The sequence below is a fragment of the Empidonax traillii genome, unplaced genomic scaffold (genome assembly GCF_003031625.1).
Source record: "Empidonax traillii isolate 1590-97213 ecotype Southwest subspecies unplaced genomic scaffold, ASM303162v1 scaffold1356:size330773, whole genome shotgun sequence".
Classification (NCBI taxonomy): domain Eukaryota; kingdom Metazoa; phylum Chordata; class Aves; order Passeriformes; family Tyrannidae; genus Empidonax; species Empidonax traillii.
The window spans coordinates 51,741-65,094 of record NW_020956549.1 but is presented as its reverse complement, the minus strand read 5'-3'; the positions used below and the strand labels follow the sequence as shown (position 1 = coordinate 65,094).

At 46.0% G+C, this 13,354-nt stretch overlaps 1 protein-coding gene across 4 annotated transcripts in view; it reads right to left on the bottom strand.

Moving 5' to 3' along the window:
- LOC114069765 (lethal(3)malignant brain tumor-like protein 4) overlaps nt 1-12,951 on the bottom strand; it is a 28,597-nt gene extending 15,646 nt beyond the window's left edge. For 2 of the 4 annotated variants that reach the window (XM_027906781.1, XM_027906783.1), the window contains exons 1-11: nt 12,848-12,951; nt 12,441-12,549; nt 10,992-11,049; nt 9,840-9,928; nt 8,587-8,691; nt 8,101-8,236; nt 7,529-7,620; nt 6,463-6,614; nt 4,894-4,970; nt 3,480-3,565; nt 179-289 (exon numbers count right to left, since the gene is read on the bottom strand). In XM_027906781.1, coding sequence (XP_027762582.1) covers nt 179-289; nt 3,480-3,565; nt 4,894-4,970; nt 6,463-6,614; nt 7,529-7,620; nt 8,101-8,236; nt 8,587-8,691; nt 9,840-9,928; nt 10,992-11,049; nt 12,441-12,549; nt 12,848-12,909 — 1,077 coding nt within the window. In that variant the 5' untranslated portion in view covers nt 12,910-12,951. Of the gene's footprint in view, nt 1-178; nt 290-3,479; nt 3,566-4,893; nt 4,971-6,462; nt 6,615-7,528; nt 7,621-8,100; nt 8,237-8,586; nt 8,692-9,839; nt 9,929-10,991; nt 11,050-12,440; nt 12,550-12,847 lie in introns of those variants that run through there. The other 2 variants (XM_027906782.1, XM_027906784.1) reach the window with 2 other exon arrangements.
- Nucleotides 12,952-13,354: the final 403 nt, after the last annotated feature.

Sequence of the window (13,354 nt, the reverse complement as noted above, 5' to 3'; positions counted from 1 at the left end):
CTAACAACACCAGGCAATTCCATCAGATTTCAGCAGAACAAAGCAGCAGAAATCATTTCCAGTTGGGCAGGCCCCGAGGCCACATCAGCTGCCAGGCAGTTGTTTGCTGCTCCTCCAACCGAGGGGCGTTTTTTCTGTTCCTCAGCACAGGGCTCTGCACTCGGGAGCAAGGTCACACCTTAATGCGATGGTTGTCTTTGTCGACTATAGTTGCCACTCTTATCAAGATGGGATTTCTCCTGTCCACAGCCTCCAACTTCATATTAACTTGGAATCCGTGAGCGGGGCGCTGGAAGAGAGCATTGTAAGAGGAATGTTAAAAAGCCTGGGAGTTCAGAGCTGGTCACCTGCTTGGAATGCAACGCACTCGGGTTTTCATCCACCCCTCTGGAGCTCTGGGCACTGATCTCACACAGACTGCTCCAGAGGCCAAAATCAGAGCGCCCAAGAGGTTAAAATCAGAGTAACCAAGAGGTTAAAATCAGAGTAACCAAGAGGTTAAAACCAGAGTTCCCAAGAGGTCAAAACCAAAGTTCCCAAGAGGACTGAGGTGTGTGTTTGTCAGCAGTCCCAAATTACTCGAGGCAGCCTGAGCTGTCCCAGCATTTCCCAGCCAGGGTAGGAGGTTCTTCCCTCACAGACCAAAGGCCAGACACCACCACAAGCTCCACTGACACAAGGAACTGTAGCCTGACAGCAACACCCCAAACCCAGCAGAGAGATGATCTTCTCTTAGACAAGAGAAGGCTGAGAGGGAATCCCTGCAAATACTTCCAAGGGGTGCCAGAGGATGGTGCCAGACTCTGTTCAGTGGTGCCCAGCAACAGGAAAAGGAGCAGTGGCCATGAACTAAACCACAAGTTCCACCTCATGAGGAGGAAGAACTTCTTTCCATGGAGGTGGCAGAGCCCTGGAGCAGCTGCCCAGGGAAGGTGTGGAGTCTCCCTCTCTGCAGACATTTCAAACCCACCTGGATGTAAAATTCAAGACCCAATAGTGCCACCTGCTCTAGGTGATCCTGCTTGGACTAAACGACCTCCAGAGGTCCCTTCCAACCTGAACCTCTGGGCAACAGACAGCTTTGCCCAATTTTTCCATTTATCTGACTGCAAATTCCTCCTCTGAGCTCCAGAGCTGGGGTTTATGGAGCTCTGGATGCTCCTTCCAAACACATCCCCCTTCGCTTCTGCACGCAGAGGTCAGGATTTCAGCAAGAAATGATAAACTGGTTGTCTGAACACAATCAGGTAAATGAAAAGGTGATTATAACCACTCTTCCCTGCCAATCTTCCTTGTCCTTTTTACTGCCAGTGGGTGGGGGCAGGGAAGGAGGTCCCCAAACTCCCAAGCTGAAGTTCCTCTTTGGTCATTTCACCTGGACACAGACATGTATCTCCCCACAGGCTCCCAGCCACAGGGCACACTGGAAACCAGACAAATCTGAACTGCTTTTATTTTTAAGATCATGTTATTGAACCAGCCAACCTTGCCTGTCTGCCCTGAGGAAGGAGCCTGAGATTCAAATCCTGCCCAGAAGAGGAGCCAGGCTGTTTGTTTAAGCCTTGCTGAAGGGCTGTTGCCCTTCTGGCAATAATTTATGAGGGGTTTTGAATTGCCAGCCCCCAGAGGATGAGCTGAAATGCAGTGATGCTTACAATGGAACTGTCTCCTGAGGTTTTTGTGAGGGGAGGAGAGGGCAGAAATGCAGCCCCAAGACCTGCTATTTGTGCTGATGATCAGTGTCTCCAGACTAGACAAGACAGCTCTTTAAAACTGTTAACAACTAATTCAGTGAGAAATCCCTGTTCTGGCTCTCAACCCGTATTTTTATGTACTGATTTCCTGTAATTGCTAACTGGCATAATGATAATAATTTTTAAAAAATCAATAACTTCGCCATTTATTTGCACTTCAGCCCAACCAAGCCAGAAAAATAACGAGGTTTGATCTTGAAAAGAGTTCTAATAACTGTTGATATACCAAATACTTTTTTTTTTTTATTGTCTCATTTCTGAAACACAGTTTTGGATGCTAATTTACACTCTGGAGTTTTGTGTTTCTACTCATCTCTAAAAGCCTGACACCTGAAAGAGCAGAACAGTGATGTCCAGGAAACAGGAAAGGAGGCAGACAAGGTAGTGTATCCCCTCTGGGAAACCTTGATCCCAGGGATGTTTTGGAGTTCAGCTGTGCTGCAGGTAATTCCAGCTGTGTTTTTAGAGTTCTCTGAAAAGGCAAAACCGGCCTCTTCAAACCCCTGACATCCACCTTGCAACCTGCAACAACCTCCAGTGGACACCTGCTGAAACCCAGCAATTATCAAACCTGTCTGGCTGGATTTTTGCCTCCCTTATCTGAGGCCTCCCTGATTGCTTTTCCTCCTCAGTCCCAAGCACCTTTCCAACAAAATCACAGGAGGGCAGCAGGTATTAACCTGCAACTCCCAACTGCAGCAGAAGGAACCAAGTGTCACAGCGGCACAGAAAAGGTTTTGAACATATTGCAAAGTTTAGCAAGGTGAGCCAGCAGCGTGGAAGGGGAAAAAAAAAATCAATTTTAAAGTATTTGTAAGTTATTTTAAAGGTGTTTTGTTTTGTTTCTGCTCTCAGTGAGCTTCCAGATAAATGCACTGAACTGCAATGAAAGAAAACAAAAGCTCGTGCTCCCAAGGTTGAGAGAAGCACCTTCAGAGCCTGCAGGATGATGTTACTGCACCCAGGAGCTTGGCAGAAATGCTCTTTCATCTGTTAATACACTTGTTTTCTCCCCAGGAGAAACTAAGATCTATATTAGAACATGTAAGTCCTTGATAGGAACTTCTCTACCTTAATTCCACCCTCACCTGGCAGGGAAATATGGATTTGCCCAACTGCAAGGTGAAAGTATTCTAGAGAGGTTTTTTATCCAGCTGATGAGTGCACACTTGTCATTCCCCTCAAACACATCCACACCCCTCCCTTTTCCTTCCTTCCCCCACCACATATGCCCAGTTTCAGACCAGTGATTCCCACTTCTGACCCTCACATTGGGAGAGTCTGGGAATGGCTGTTCAACCAGCACCAGTCCTGCTCAAGGTGTCAGCTGGGAGATCCCCTCTGCCCCCCTCCAGCAGCTCTTTCTCCACTCTGTGCCCTCTCTGAGGCACTTCCCACGTTCCTCTGGAAGCCACCAGTTTTCTGTGTGGACTGAAGGCTCTTCCCTTAAATCTGCCAGTGGAGCAACTGGAGATATTTAGTCAAAACTCCTTTCCACGACAGCTTTTCATGGCGTTTAAAAAACAAACAAACAAACAACTTGTGTTTTGCTCTGTGTGTGTTTTGTTTGAGCAGCATCATCTTAAAGATCTGGAGATCACCTTAAAGTAAAACCCAGTTTCACCCTCCTGGCACAGGCAAGGTGAGCCACCCTCAAATAAAGCCTGTAGCACCAAAGGGTGGATGACAGCACCTGAGCAAGGACAATCCGAGGGATTCACCCACCAGTTTGAATGCTCTTGCTGGGGCCGCTTGGGAATTAGTTTCTTCCAAGTATTTCTCCCATGAGAAGGCTTTGGAATCCTTGTATCCTGGGAAAAAAACCCCAGAATTAAGTAAGAAAAACCTCACGTTTACTGTTAAAAACAACAGGGCAGCAGCTCTGTAACCCATGGTTAATGATGCTGATTTAGCACTTGCAATGGATGGTGCTGGAAAGTGGCCTCGTTGCCCCTCCCCACCATTCCAGCAGCCACACTGCCAGCTCCCCAGGCCCTACACTGGGCTTTAACCCTGACAAGTTCATTTCTGCACAGCTCAATCAATTCTTATTCTCCTGAGAAAGCTGCCAATTAAAGGCCAGTCAGAGATTTCGGCGCTGTGCGGTGGCATCACTGAATTAATTTCCCATTTTATTAACTATTCTGTGTGTGAGTTGCCTGCAAGACTGGAGAGACTTCTCACCTCCTGCTGCCTGCTCAGTAAAACCAGCAGCCTGGAGAGAAAAGGCTCCCTGGGTGTGCTGCTCTAACAACATTGGGTTGTCTCTCCCTGGCAATTACATTTAAGAAACTACTCTTTTTTTTTTTTTTTTTCTCTTCCCATCTCAGTAATTTTAACACCCAGGATTGGCTGCTTTGGGCAGGAGGGTGCAGGGACCGAATGCAGAGCATTCAGTCTGCAAACTGCTGCATTAAAATCCCTCAGCAGAGATCAGAACTGGCTGCAGGGGCTGCTGGGGGCACAGGAAATCCTGATGTGAGCAGAGAAATGCCTTGCTGCACATTCCAGGAGAGCAGGGACAGATGTTTACAAGCCCTGTAGGAAAAGCACAGAGGCCAATCCCTCCCGTGCAGAGGGATCTTGTAGTGCCTCCTGCTCCACAGATCCACCGCAAATACAGGAATTCTTGCTCCAGGGCTTGTCAGTCTGGCAAATGGCAGGGTTAATTTTATTATGTTTGCTATTTTTAAGGTGAATGAAGCCTGAAAACAGCACTGCTTTCCCTGTACGTTCTGTCCTTTCTCATTTGCCAACATTCCCTTCATCTACCAAATTCCAGCGCAGCAGAAAGAGATGTGGCTTCAGCCACTCCTTCACTTCCAGAAATTCCATCTAGGAAATCACAATACCGCTTCCTTTTTCTTCCAGCTTGAAGGAACTGCTGGAAATCCTTCAAAGTTTTGAGCTCCTGAAATCAAATTCCCCTCTAAGCCACCAACCCCCCTCCCACTCATTGAAAGAACTGCGAACCAACACAAAATCCAGTGGCAAAAGGCACGAACAACAATATTGTTCAGTCAGTAAAGAGTCCTGAGTGGAACGTGGAACTTGCAAACCTGTAAAATTACGTGGAAGACTCAGTTTTTTACAGTTTTTTTCTGGCTGAGGCAGGAGAGAAATCTCACTTTGAACATACCAGGTGGTGTTGTCAGTGGGGTCCCAGTTTCTTGGCAGTAGCCCACAGGACGGATGTACGGGCTGCTCGTTTCACACCTGAACCAGAGAGGGAGAAGTTGGCAGCAGTCACATTTAGAGAGAAAAGCAAAGAAAAGCAGGATTTCGGATGCTGCCTGATTTGCTGGGGGAGCAGATGCTTTCAGTGGGTGTGATCACTGTGTGGAACACGAGTATTACCCCGTTAGGATGGTAAGGCCAAGTTTTCCAGGCATTTGAGCTGCCCCCAAAGACAGGGAAATACAAAGAAAAATCATAAAGTGGAGATCCTGGCTGAAAGGGACCTTAAAGAACATCCAGTTCCAAATCCCTGCCATGGGCAGGGAGACATTTCACTGGACCAGGTTGCTCCAACCTGGCCTTGAACACTTTTAGGGATGGGACAGCCACAGCTTCTCTGGGCCTTAAAAATCTTGAAAAAACACCAAAAAAAAGCTTCCACAAATCACCAGCACAAACTACTCCCATCACAGCCCAGCCTGCACACAGATCATCCAGGCTAAAATGCAAAGGAAGCAAAGAAACAAACCTCAAACATTCATCCCTCACCCAAACACCATCACTGTGCAAGAAAGGGAAGTTATTAAGGTCTTTGCCAGGAGCTGCACATTATCCACTAATCCTTGCTGAATCCCACTGGTAGTTTGCCTGATTCCCAATTTTATTACGTGTTTAGATCTTCTGAGTCCCTGAAGGAGACAAAGGGCCAATTTGTGACAGCCCCTTTTGTCACACCTGCTCAAAGGAAGGGACCAGAGCAGTCTCTCAGATCCAGGGTGAAACCCACGTGTTTTCAGCCAAGCTGTACTTTGAAGCTTTGTTTGCTTCTGTTTCCCATTAAAATTTTCAAATTCCAAACAAAACACGGTGTGGAAACAAAGCTTCCCAGGTTGAAACAAGTAAAGGAACAAGATGTGAAGGCCTGTGAATGGAAACAATAGCGTGGCAAAGCTCTGCAGGTGCAATTCAGGACTTGAAAGCCTAAATGTTGGCAATTCTTTTTCTTTTCAGAGGGTCTCAGCCAAACTCTGCTGAAGGAAATGGAAAAGATTTTTCCTGACTCCAGCACTGTCTGCTTCCCAGCAGAAGCTTGCAGAGAGATAAGCCAACACCCAACTGCTAGAAGTGGAGCACAGGATCTTACTAATTCCAAGTGCTGGTGGAGTTTGCTCTTCCTTTAGCTCTGCCAGAGGAACCTGACCCACTCCCAGCCCAGCAGCTGCATTATAGAATAGAATCATGGAATGGTTTGGCTTGGAAGGGACCTTAAAGCTCATTTCCTTCCACCCCCTGCCATGGGAAGGGACACCTTCCACTAGCCCAGGCTGCTCCAACCTGGCCTTGGACACTTCCAGGGATCCAGGGGCAGCCACAGCTTCTCTGGGCAAAGTGATTATTCACCTGCCTGGAAACTGATTTAAGATCCCAACTTCAGCGGCTACATTTGAAATATTAACTATTACCCTTAGAGGAAGAGCAAAACAAAGCCCAGTGCCCTTGCAGGTGTGAGTGAGAAACAGGATCTGTTTACCAGTAGTCGTAGCTCTCATCCCAGTTATCGAAGTGGATCAGCAGCCGGTTGTCCACCATGTCTGTGATGGTGGCCACACCGACCAGGGAGGGGTTCTTCTTGTCCACTGCCTCCAGCTTCATTCCCAGACGGAACCCAGAGGGAGTGACAGGCTGAGGAACAGGACATCAGGGAAGGGAAATCAGCCACGCTGTTGGTCAAGCCTAATTCCCCTTACAAACTCATCTGTAACCCCAAAACCCAAACACGCCGTGGTTACCAGCAAGAGGTTTGCAAGGTAGGATTTCCCTGAGTTCTGCCAGTGACAGTTTCTATGGCCAAAAAAAAGAGCTTGAGAAACAGCGTTTCCAGGTGAACCCACCACCACAGACTCCCAGGCTGAGACAGAAATGCCTTGCAGTGATGGGTCCTGTCCCACTAGTGGAAAAGTCAGGAGAGTCCTCAAGGAAAAGAAGGCACTCAGTGGGAAGGAGAGCAGAGCTGGGCCCTGATCCTACTGGAGTCACTGCTTGTCCATCTGCAGCGTCCAATCCATCAGCCTTTGTGTCATTGGAGTGACACAGATGGCAGGGAGGGCGACACAGGGACTGAAGGGTAACAACCACAAAAAAAGCACCAGGGGGTGAAGGAATGAAAAATGCCCCCAAGATCTACAGCCCCCATAATGAATCCCATGGCACGCCATGAGCATGCTGCTGGAAACCAGAAATTATTTTGGAAATGATTAAATTAGGGGAAAGTGACACAAATATCCCGACTGCAGGGACACAGCAAAACAGACGGCTGTAATATATTTAATAAATGGTCCAGTAAATCTTTCCCTCCAGCATTAAGGAGGAAGGGAAATACAAATTCTTTCTCTGGGAAGTCAGTGACTGGGGGGAAGGAAGAAAAATTGTACCAGTTTTCCATCTTAAAAATAAATCACAGCAGGAAGCAGTTTGCATCTGATTGCACCACAGTTGTACCTCTGACACGAGCATATTAAACCCACGTAAATATTCTGGTCGAAACTCACTCAGCACCAGACCTATTGAAACACCTTCTGTTCCACATCATCACTTACAGTGCTGAGGGTCTTAAAAAGGCTTTTTGGAGCTGCTTGAGCTTTGCAATTCTTCAGATAGGAAGTCCAATTAAATTCTCCCTCCTTGAAACCTGGGAAGAGAGATAAAAAGATTGTTCTACCTGGCCCCTGGAACATTCCGATGGGTTTTTCAGAAATGGAAATTACCTGGGAAGAATATGAACTTTGCATGATAACTGCCCTGCTAAAACCTTCAGGGGATGTGCATTCCAGCTAAAGCATCCCTCTCTTTTTCACTCTAATGGCCAATCATTAATCTCAACCTTCAGATGTTTCTGGGAAATCGAAATGCAGGGAAGAAGCAAGTCCTGAACCCCAAGGAGACATCCAATACCGAGTTTCTAATTTGACTAACAACGTCAGTCCCTGGGAACATCAAAAAGAAGCTGTTTTGTTCTTCTGTGAGTCACTGTGTTAGCTACACCTCTTCCCTTTAGCCCCTCAGAGCGAGTTCCACCACGAAATCACACTCAAAATGAAGCCAGGACAGCCAGTTCTTAGGAGAATTTATGGTTTCTTGTACAACACTTTAATTTTTTTTTTTTTCATACCTTTAGGAGGGAGCAGCTTATGGCTTGTTTTTTCACACCAGCCCACAGGATGGATGTCTGAGGAATCAGCATTAGCCCAGAAGTCATAACACTCTGGGTACCCATCGAAGTGCAGTCGCATCCTGTAGCCTTGGATCTACAATGAGAGGAGCTCTGATTGTCAGAAAGGGTCATAAAGAACTTAAAGGAAGTCACTAATCAACTGCACTGTTCTTTTCCATATTTCTCCATCACAGGCAATTAATAGGCTTGCTATTTTGAGCTACAGCTGCAGAAATCTGACAGCAGGATTTCAGGCACAGACACTTGACCACATCCCACCATTCCTCTACTGTCACCTTGAACTCCTCACCTTTAATTAATTATTTAATTAATTAACTAAAGTACTATTATTTTTATGTTTCTACTTTTTACTGAAAAAAAAAACAAACAACAAACCCAAATGTACATGAGACTTTTGGAGTCAAAGACAGGAAAAGCAACTACCTCAGCCACTGTGAGAACACAGAATCGAGAGGGGTGTTCAGGATCCAGCCCTTCCAATTTCATTCCAACTTTAAATCCATTCCGACCTTGTGGGAATGACTGATACTGCGAGAGGGGGAAGAAACATTTGCTTTCAATTCCTAGAGACAAAATCTATTGCAGAGCAGTCATCAGATACACTCAAAGCTTCTAATGTTCAGCTCAGAGAAGAAAATTCTATCCCCAAGTGGCTGCTGCTCTACGAGACAGGTGCAGGTTCAGGGATCAATAATGGCATGATCACAGTATTTCAGATTTGTTATTCTAATTAATCTCTCAAAAACACTGAACCATGGGCCTGTTGCAATTAGCTGTGAACAAATCTTTGAGCAGATGCAGAAATGAGCTCTTCTCAAACACAAAAGAATCCCTTTCCCAGCCCAACGCAGAAACAGAGCTGGGAAAGCTAAAATCACTTTGTCAGTCCAGACTCTCCCCAGAGGTAACTTGTCATCTTCAAATGGTGAAAGGGACAACGCAGGTTTGATCTGGAGCCCAGTTACTCCAGAAAACATTTGTGGTTTTCATTTATTTGCAATCTTAATCCAAGTGAAACAAGTGAAGTGTAGTGAAGGTTTAAAATAAACCTGAACTGGGATTGTAAATGGTTTTTTGACTCACTGCAGGACCTTCCTGCTCAGCTCACTCTGGAAGGACCAGGAGCCCTTGGCTTTGAGGAGCTTACAGGGAGTTGAATGTTTAATGTGCAAGAGCAGCTTCCCCAGGGCTGAACTCACCTCTGCCACCCTCCCTGAACGGACACAACTCCCTCCCTCCCCCCTGACAGACACTCACTGAGCGAATCTACAACATTCCCAGAGCTGCCTGACTCGAGTTTCCCACAGGGAAGGTCTGGAAGGGGTGTTGTAGAGCCACAGACATGTGACAGACATCAGGCTGTCCCTCTCCAGCAGCCCTGGGATGTTGCCCAACAGCCCATTTATCCAGAGCAAAGCAGATCCAAACAGTCACTGTTGATTCGGGATTGAGATCCAACCAGCATTCTTAATACTCTGGTTTGGGATGAGACTGCCAGGGCAGATGCCTCATTCCACAGGAACATGTGGGGCTTTCTCTGCCTGTCTGCACCAAAACAACTCAGAAATGTTACTGCTGGCTTGAGGGGGGTCTCCAACCCCACCTCCACCGAGCCAGAAATCCTGCGATGCCGCCCGAGAGAAAAACGGAGCAAGGGAGTGGAAAAAGCTGCCAACCTCTCTGAACAGTTTGGGGGGAGCAGCTGGCATCTGTTCCTCTTCCAAGTAGGAAACCCAGTTCCATACCTTCTTCTTCCCAGGAAGCACTAATTAATCAAAAACAAAGAGAAAAAAAAAAATCAACATTTCTCTCTGACGCTTCCCGCTTTTCTCCTCCTCTCCTCTCTTCTCCTTCTCCTCCCACGAACACTCCAGCTGCTTTGCTGTGGCACCCCAAAGGAGGCAGTGTTACCCAACTTTTGAGGAAAAGCAGGAATTCCAGCAGGAGGAAAACCGTGCTCATTCCTCATTGAATGAAATTTTATTTATGTCCCAGGTCAAATGGATCATGGCACCCGAATTCCCTGGCAAGATGCCCAGAGAGAGGTGCCAGTGGAAAGTCTGGACAAGGCAGAATAACTTAAAAGATGTGGAAATTAATTCCTTCTCCTGATATTTCACAGAGGAATAAGGGGTTAAATATGAACTAAGAGACAGCACAGAGAGGCATATAACTGCAGCTGCAATAAACCTAAAATACAATAAATGAAAAACCAAGTGAATTTTTGTTCAGTTCACAAGATTTTATATATATATATATACACACACATATATTTATAACCTGCTAATAACACAGTGCATCTACTAGAGAGGCAGCTCCCAGGTAATGAAAATAACTTGGACTCATTCTAGAACCACAGTCATACACACAGAAAATTATGTTTTAAATGTATATTAAACATCTCCCCCCAGTTACACACTGACTCATTTAAGGTATGTAACACATTTAACTCATAGTCTAGAATCAATCCCATTGTTTACAACTTATTTTCTCTTTAGCACTGCAGGCTCTGGCTGTGAAGCTCTCCAAAGTCAACGGAAAAAAGATTCTTATTGTCTTCAGTGAGCTCTGGATCAGGCTGATTCCTTCCAGATCCTCACACTGTGCCCATCATGCAGGGAAATCCAGGATATTCCTGCTAATACATCCCAGAAGCTGCCTGTGGTAAGAGGGTTATGTACCTAATAAGCTACTCTGAATGTGAAATGAGCTCTGCTGTCCTTTCCTCTTCTGTTTATTGTTATTATTATTCACTTTATAATAGCTACTAAAAAAGAAAAAAAAAAATCTATAAACAGTAAAGAAAAGAGACTCTGAGCTTAGCTCACCTTGTTTTATTGGTTTAGTGTTTCTGCGGCTTTTCATATTATTTGATTTATTCTTCTCCTAGACACAGATACGTTAAAAAGAAGTTTAGCAAGGTTGGTTTTCCCTCCCTCTGATCATCTCACAATGCAGGTACAATAAGGATGGCACAGGTAACTACTAGCAGGACTATTAGCCAGCATTATGTCTCTTGAATAACCCTGCAAGAACAGCAGTAGGGAACGTTACACAGATAACTTTGATCCTGCAGCATCCCAAAGCGCTTTACAAGTTATTTAATACATGCTCCTGGAGTTCATTGAGATGTGGCTGCAGAAGAGCAGCCCAGGCCCGAAATCTCCATTACAATACAGAGGATTTGCTTTCTGCAGTGCAGGATTTGCTCCTCACGTCAGCAGCCTTATTCTAACTCCACTTTTCTTTCCCTTTCAAACGTCCCTCCATGCCAGGGAATGGATACAAGGGGGAAAAAAGAAGTCATTGCTGAAGGCCTGAAGGAAGCAGAAGCTTCAAGGAACTCCTTTTGTGGATGAATTCCCGCCCCCAGACAAGGTGGTCTCCCTGTGTCACACTCCAAGCCCAACTGCCATTCACATTTCTTTGGTGTGGTTTCCAAACTCAGGTTTGATTCCTCCCAGGTTGTCATTTCTCAAAGCAAACCAAAACAAAAAAAAAGACCAAATGTGCAATGCAAAGGTGCCACCAGACACGCCCCAGAAGGGACAGGGGGGCAGCTCCTAAGGAGGAGGAGGAGAAGGGGGAAGAGAGAGACTTCAAGGACGTCTGAAAACATCCATCCCCTAAACCATCTCACCCACATCCCAGGGAAAAGCTGAGCAAGGAGATGAGTTAAACTGCTCATGACATGAGAGGCTGCAGCTTGAGTACCCACCAACACCCCCCCAAATGGCTCAGCTGTACAGAGCCATGTGTGATATGTGAATATAAATAAAATGGCTCAGAGAGATGCTGCACAGGCAGGGGCAGAGCAACAGGGTTGCACAAAGGGTCCTGAACTTCAGGAAAGTTAAGGAAAGATCAGCTCAGGACTGAGGAATTTCTATTTATCCACCACTAATACAGGTTTCTGGTAGTGCAGTGAGTGTACATGCAGGTAACCCAACCAAACCCTGTGGTTTGGCACTACTATTCCATATCACAAAATAGTACTTGACTGAGAGAAGGCATTTTGGAGGTGTGTGGTTTTATTACTGTCACATGCACCTGGTGTGCAGGGCTGTAACTACACCTGGAAAGTTACAGTCTGAAACCCTGACCTTCACTTCACATGAGCTATTCACTCAGCCCTGTAATTCCTCAGAACAGCCCCAGACCCTTCCCTGGGTCCAGAACAACCTCCCTCAGCTCAGTCTGCTCTGCACAAGGAACTCAAACAACTGCCCCTGCTTTGCACAGCTCTCTTCAAAGCAAGGACATGCAGCCTGGTTTACCTCATCCTCATATGCATTTTCCTCCTCATCCTCCGAATCCAGAGGGAGTCTCCTCTTCCTCCGGAGCCGTCTGACAGGTCTGCCAGCCTCGGTCACCTGACAGGCACTGCTGGTGGGAACATTTCTATTATTTCCCCTGTTTCTGCAATCATCTGCAATGTCTCTGACAGCATTAAACATCCAAAATGGAAAACAAAAGCAAATGGGAAGTGCAACGCCACCCCTGCAGTGTTCCCAGTGTCTCTGGGGAGGCTGAGAGCCTGGGTGTCTGCAGGATTTGCTGGATACAGAACTGTAACACTTGCTCTAAGGAGTTCATTCTACTCACAAGGACACTCTTCTCTGTCACAATGTTCCCTTTAGACGTTTTTAAGCAAAACCCAGGAAAAAATCTGGGGTTTCTTTACCTGTCCCTGTGCTGCTGGGAGCCCGTTTGAGTGCAAAACTTCCCATTCTCAAAGCAATCCATTTGCTCACAGGTTTGGGATTCTGAGTAGGACACGTCTGGTCTGGGCACTGTGGAAGCAAAAAACAGGACAACTATTAAATTAAAATGTTAACCCACCTTTCAGGTAATGAGTTCTGTCAAAGTCCTTCACAAACTTTCACTGAGTGACCCTCAGAATCCCATGGAGGGGGAACTAATCATTATCTGTGTGCTGGCCCACCACCTCAGTAGGGAAAAACCCCTTTTATCTGTAATGTTTTCATTTTGAAGAAACCCTGCCCCCTGTAAAAGTGACAAAGGAAGATACAATCTTAAAGCTATAACCAGGACACAGTTACAAATCTCATCACAGTCTTTTATTCTTAGTAACCCTTTAACTGGAAAGCCAAATGTCAAACAAGTCCATCTTGTTTCGATGCTTCTGATACACAGTTGGTTAAGTTTAAAAGCTTCTGCCTTTATATAT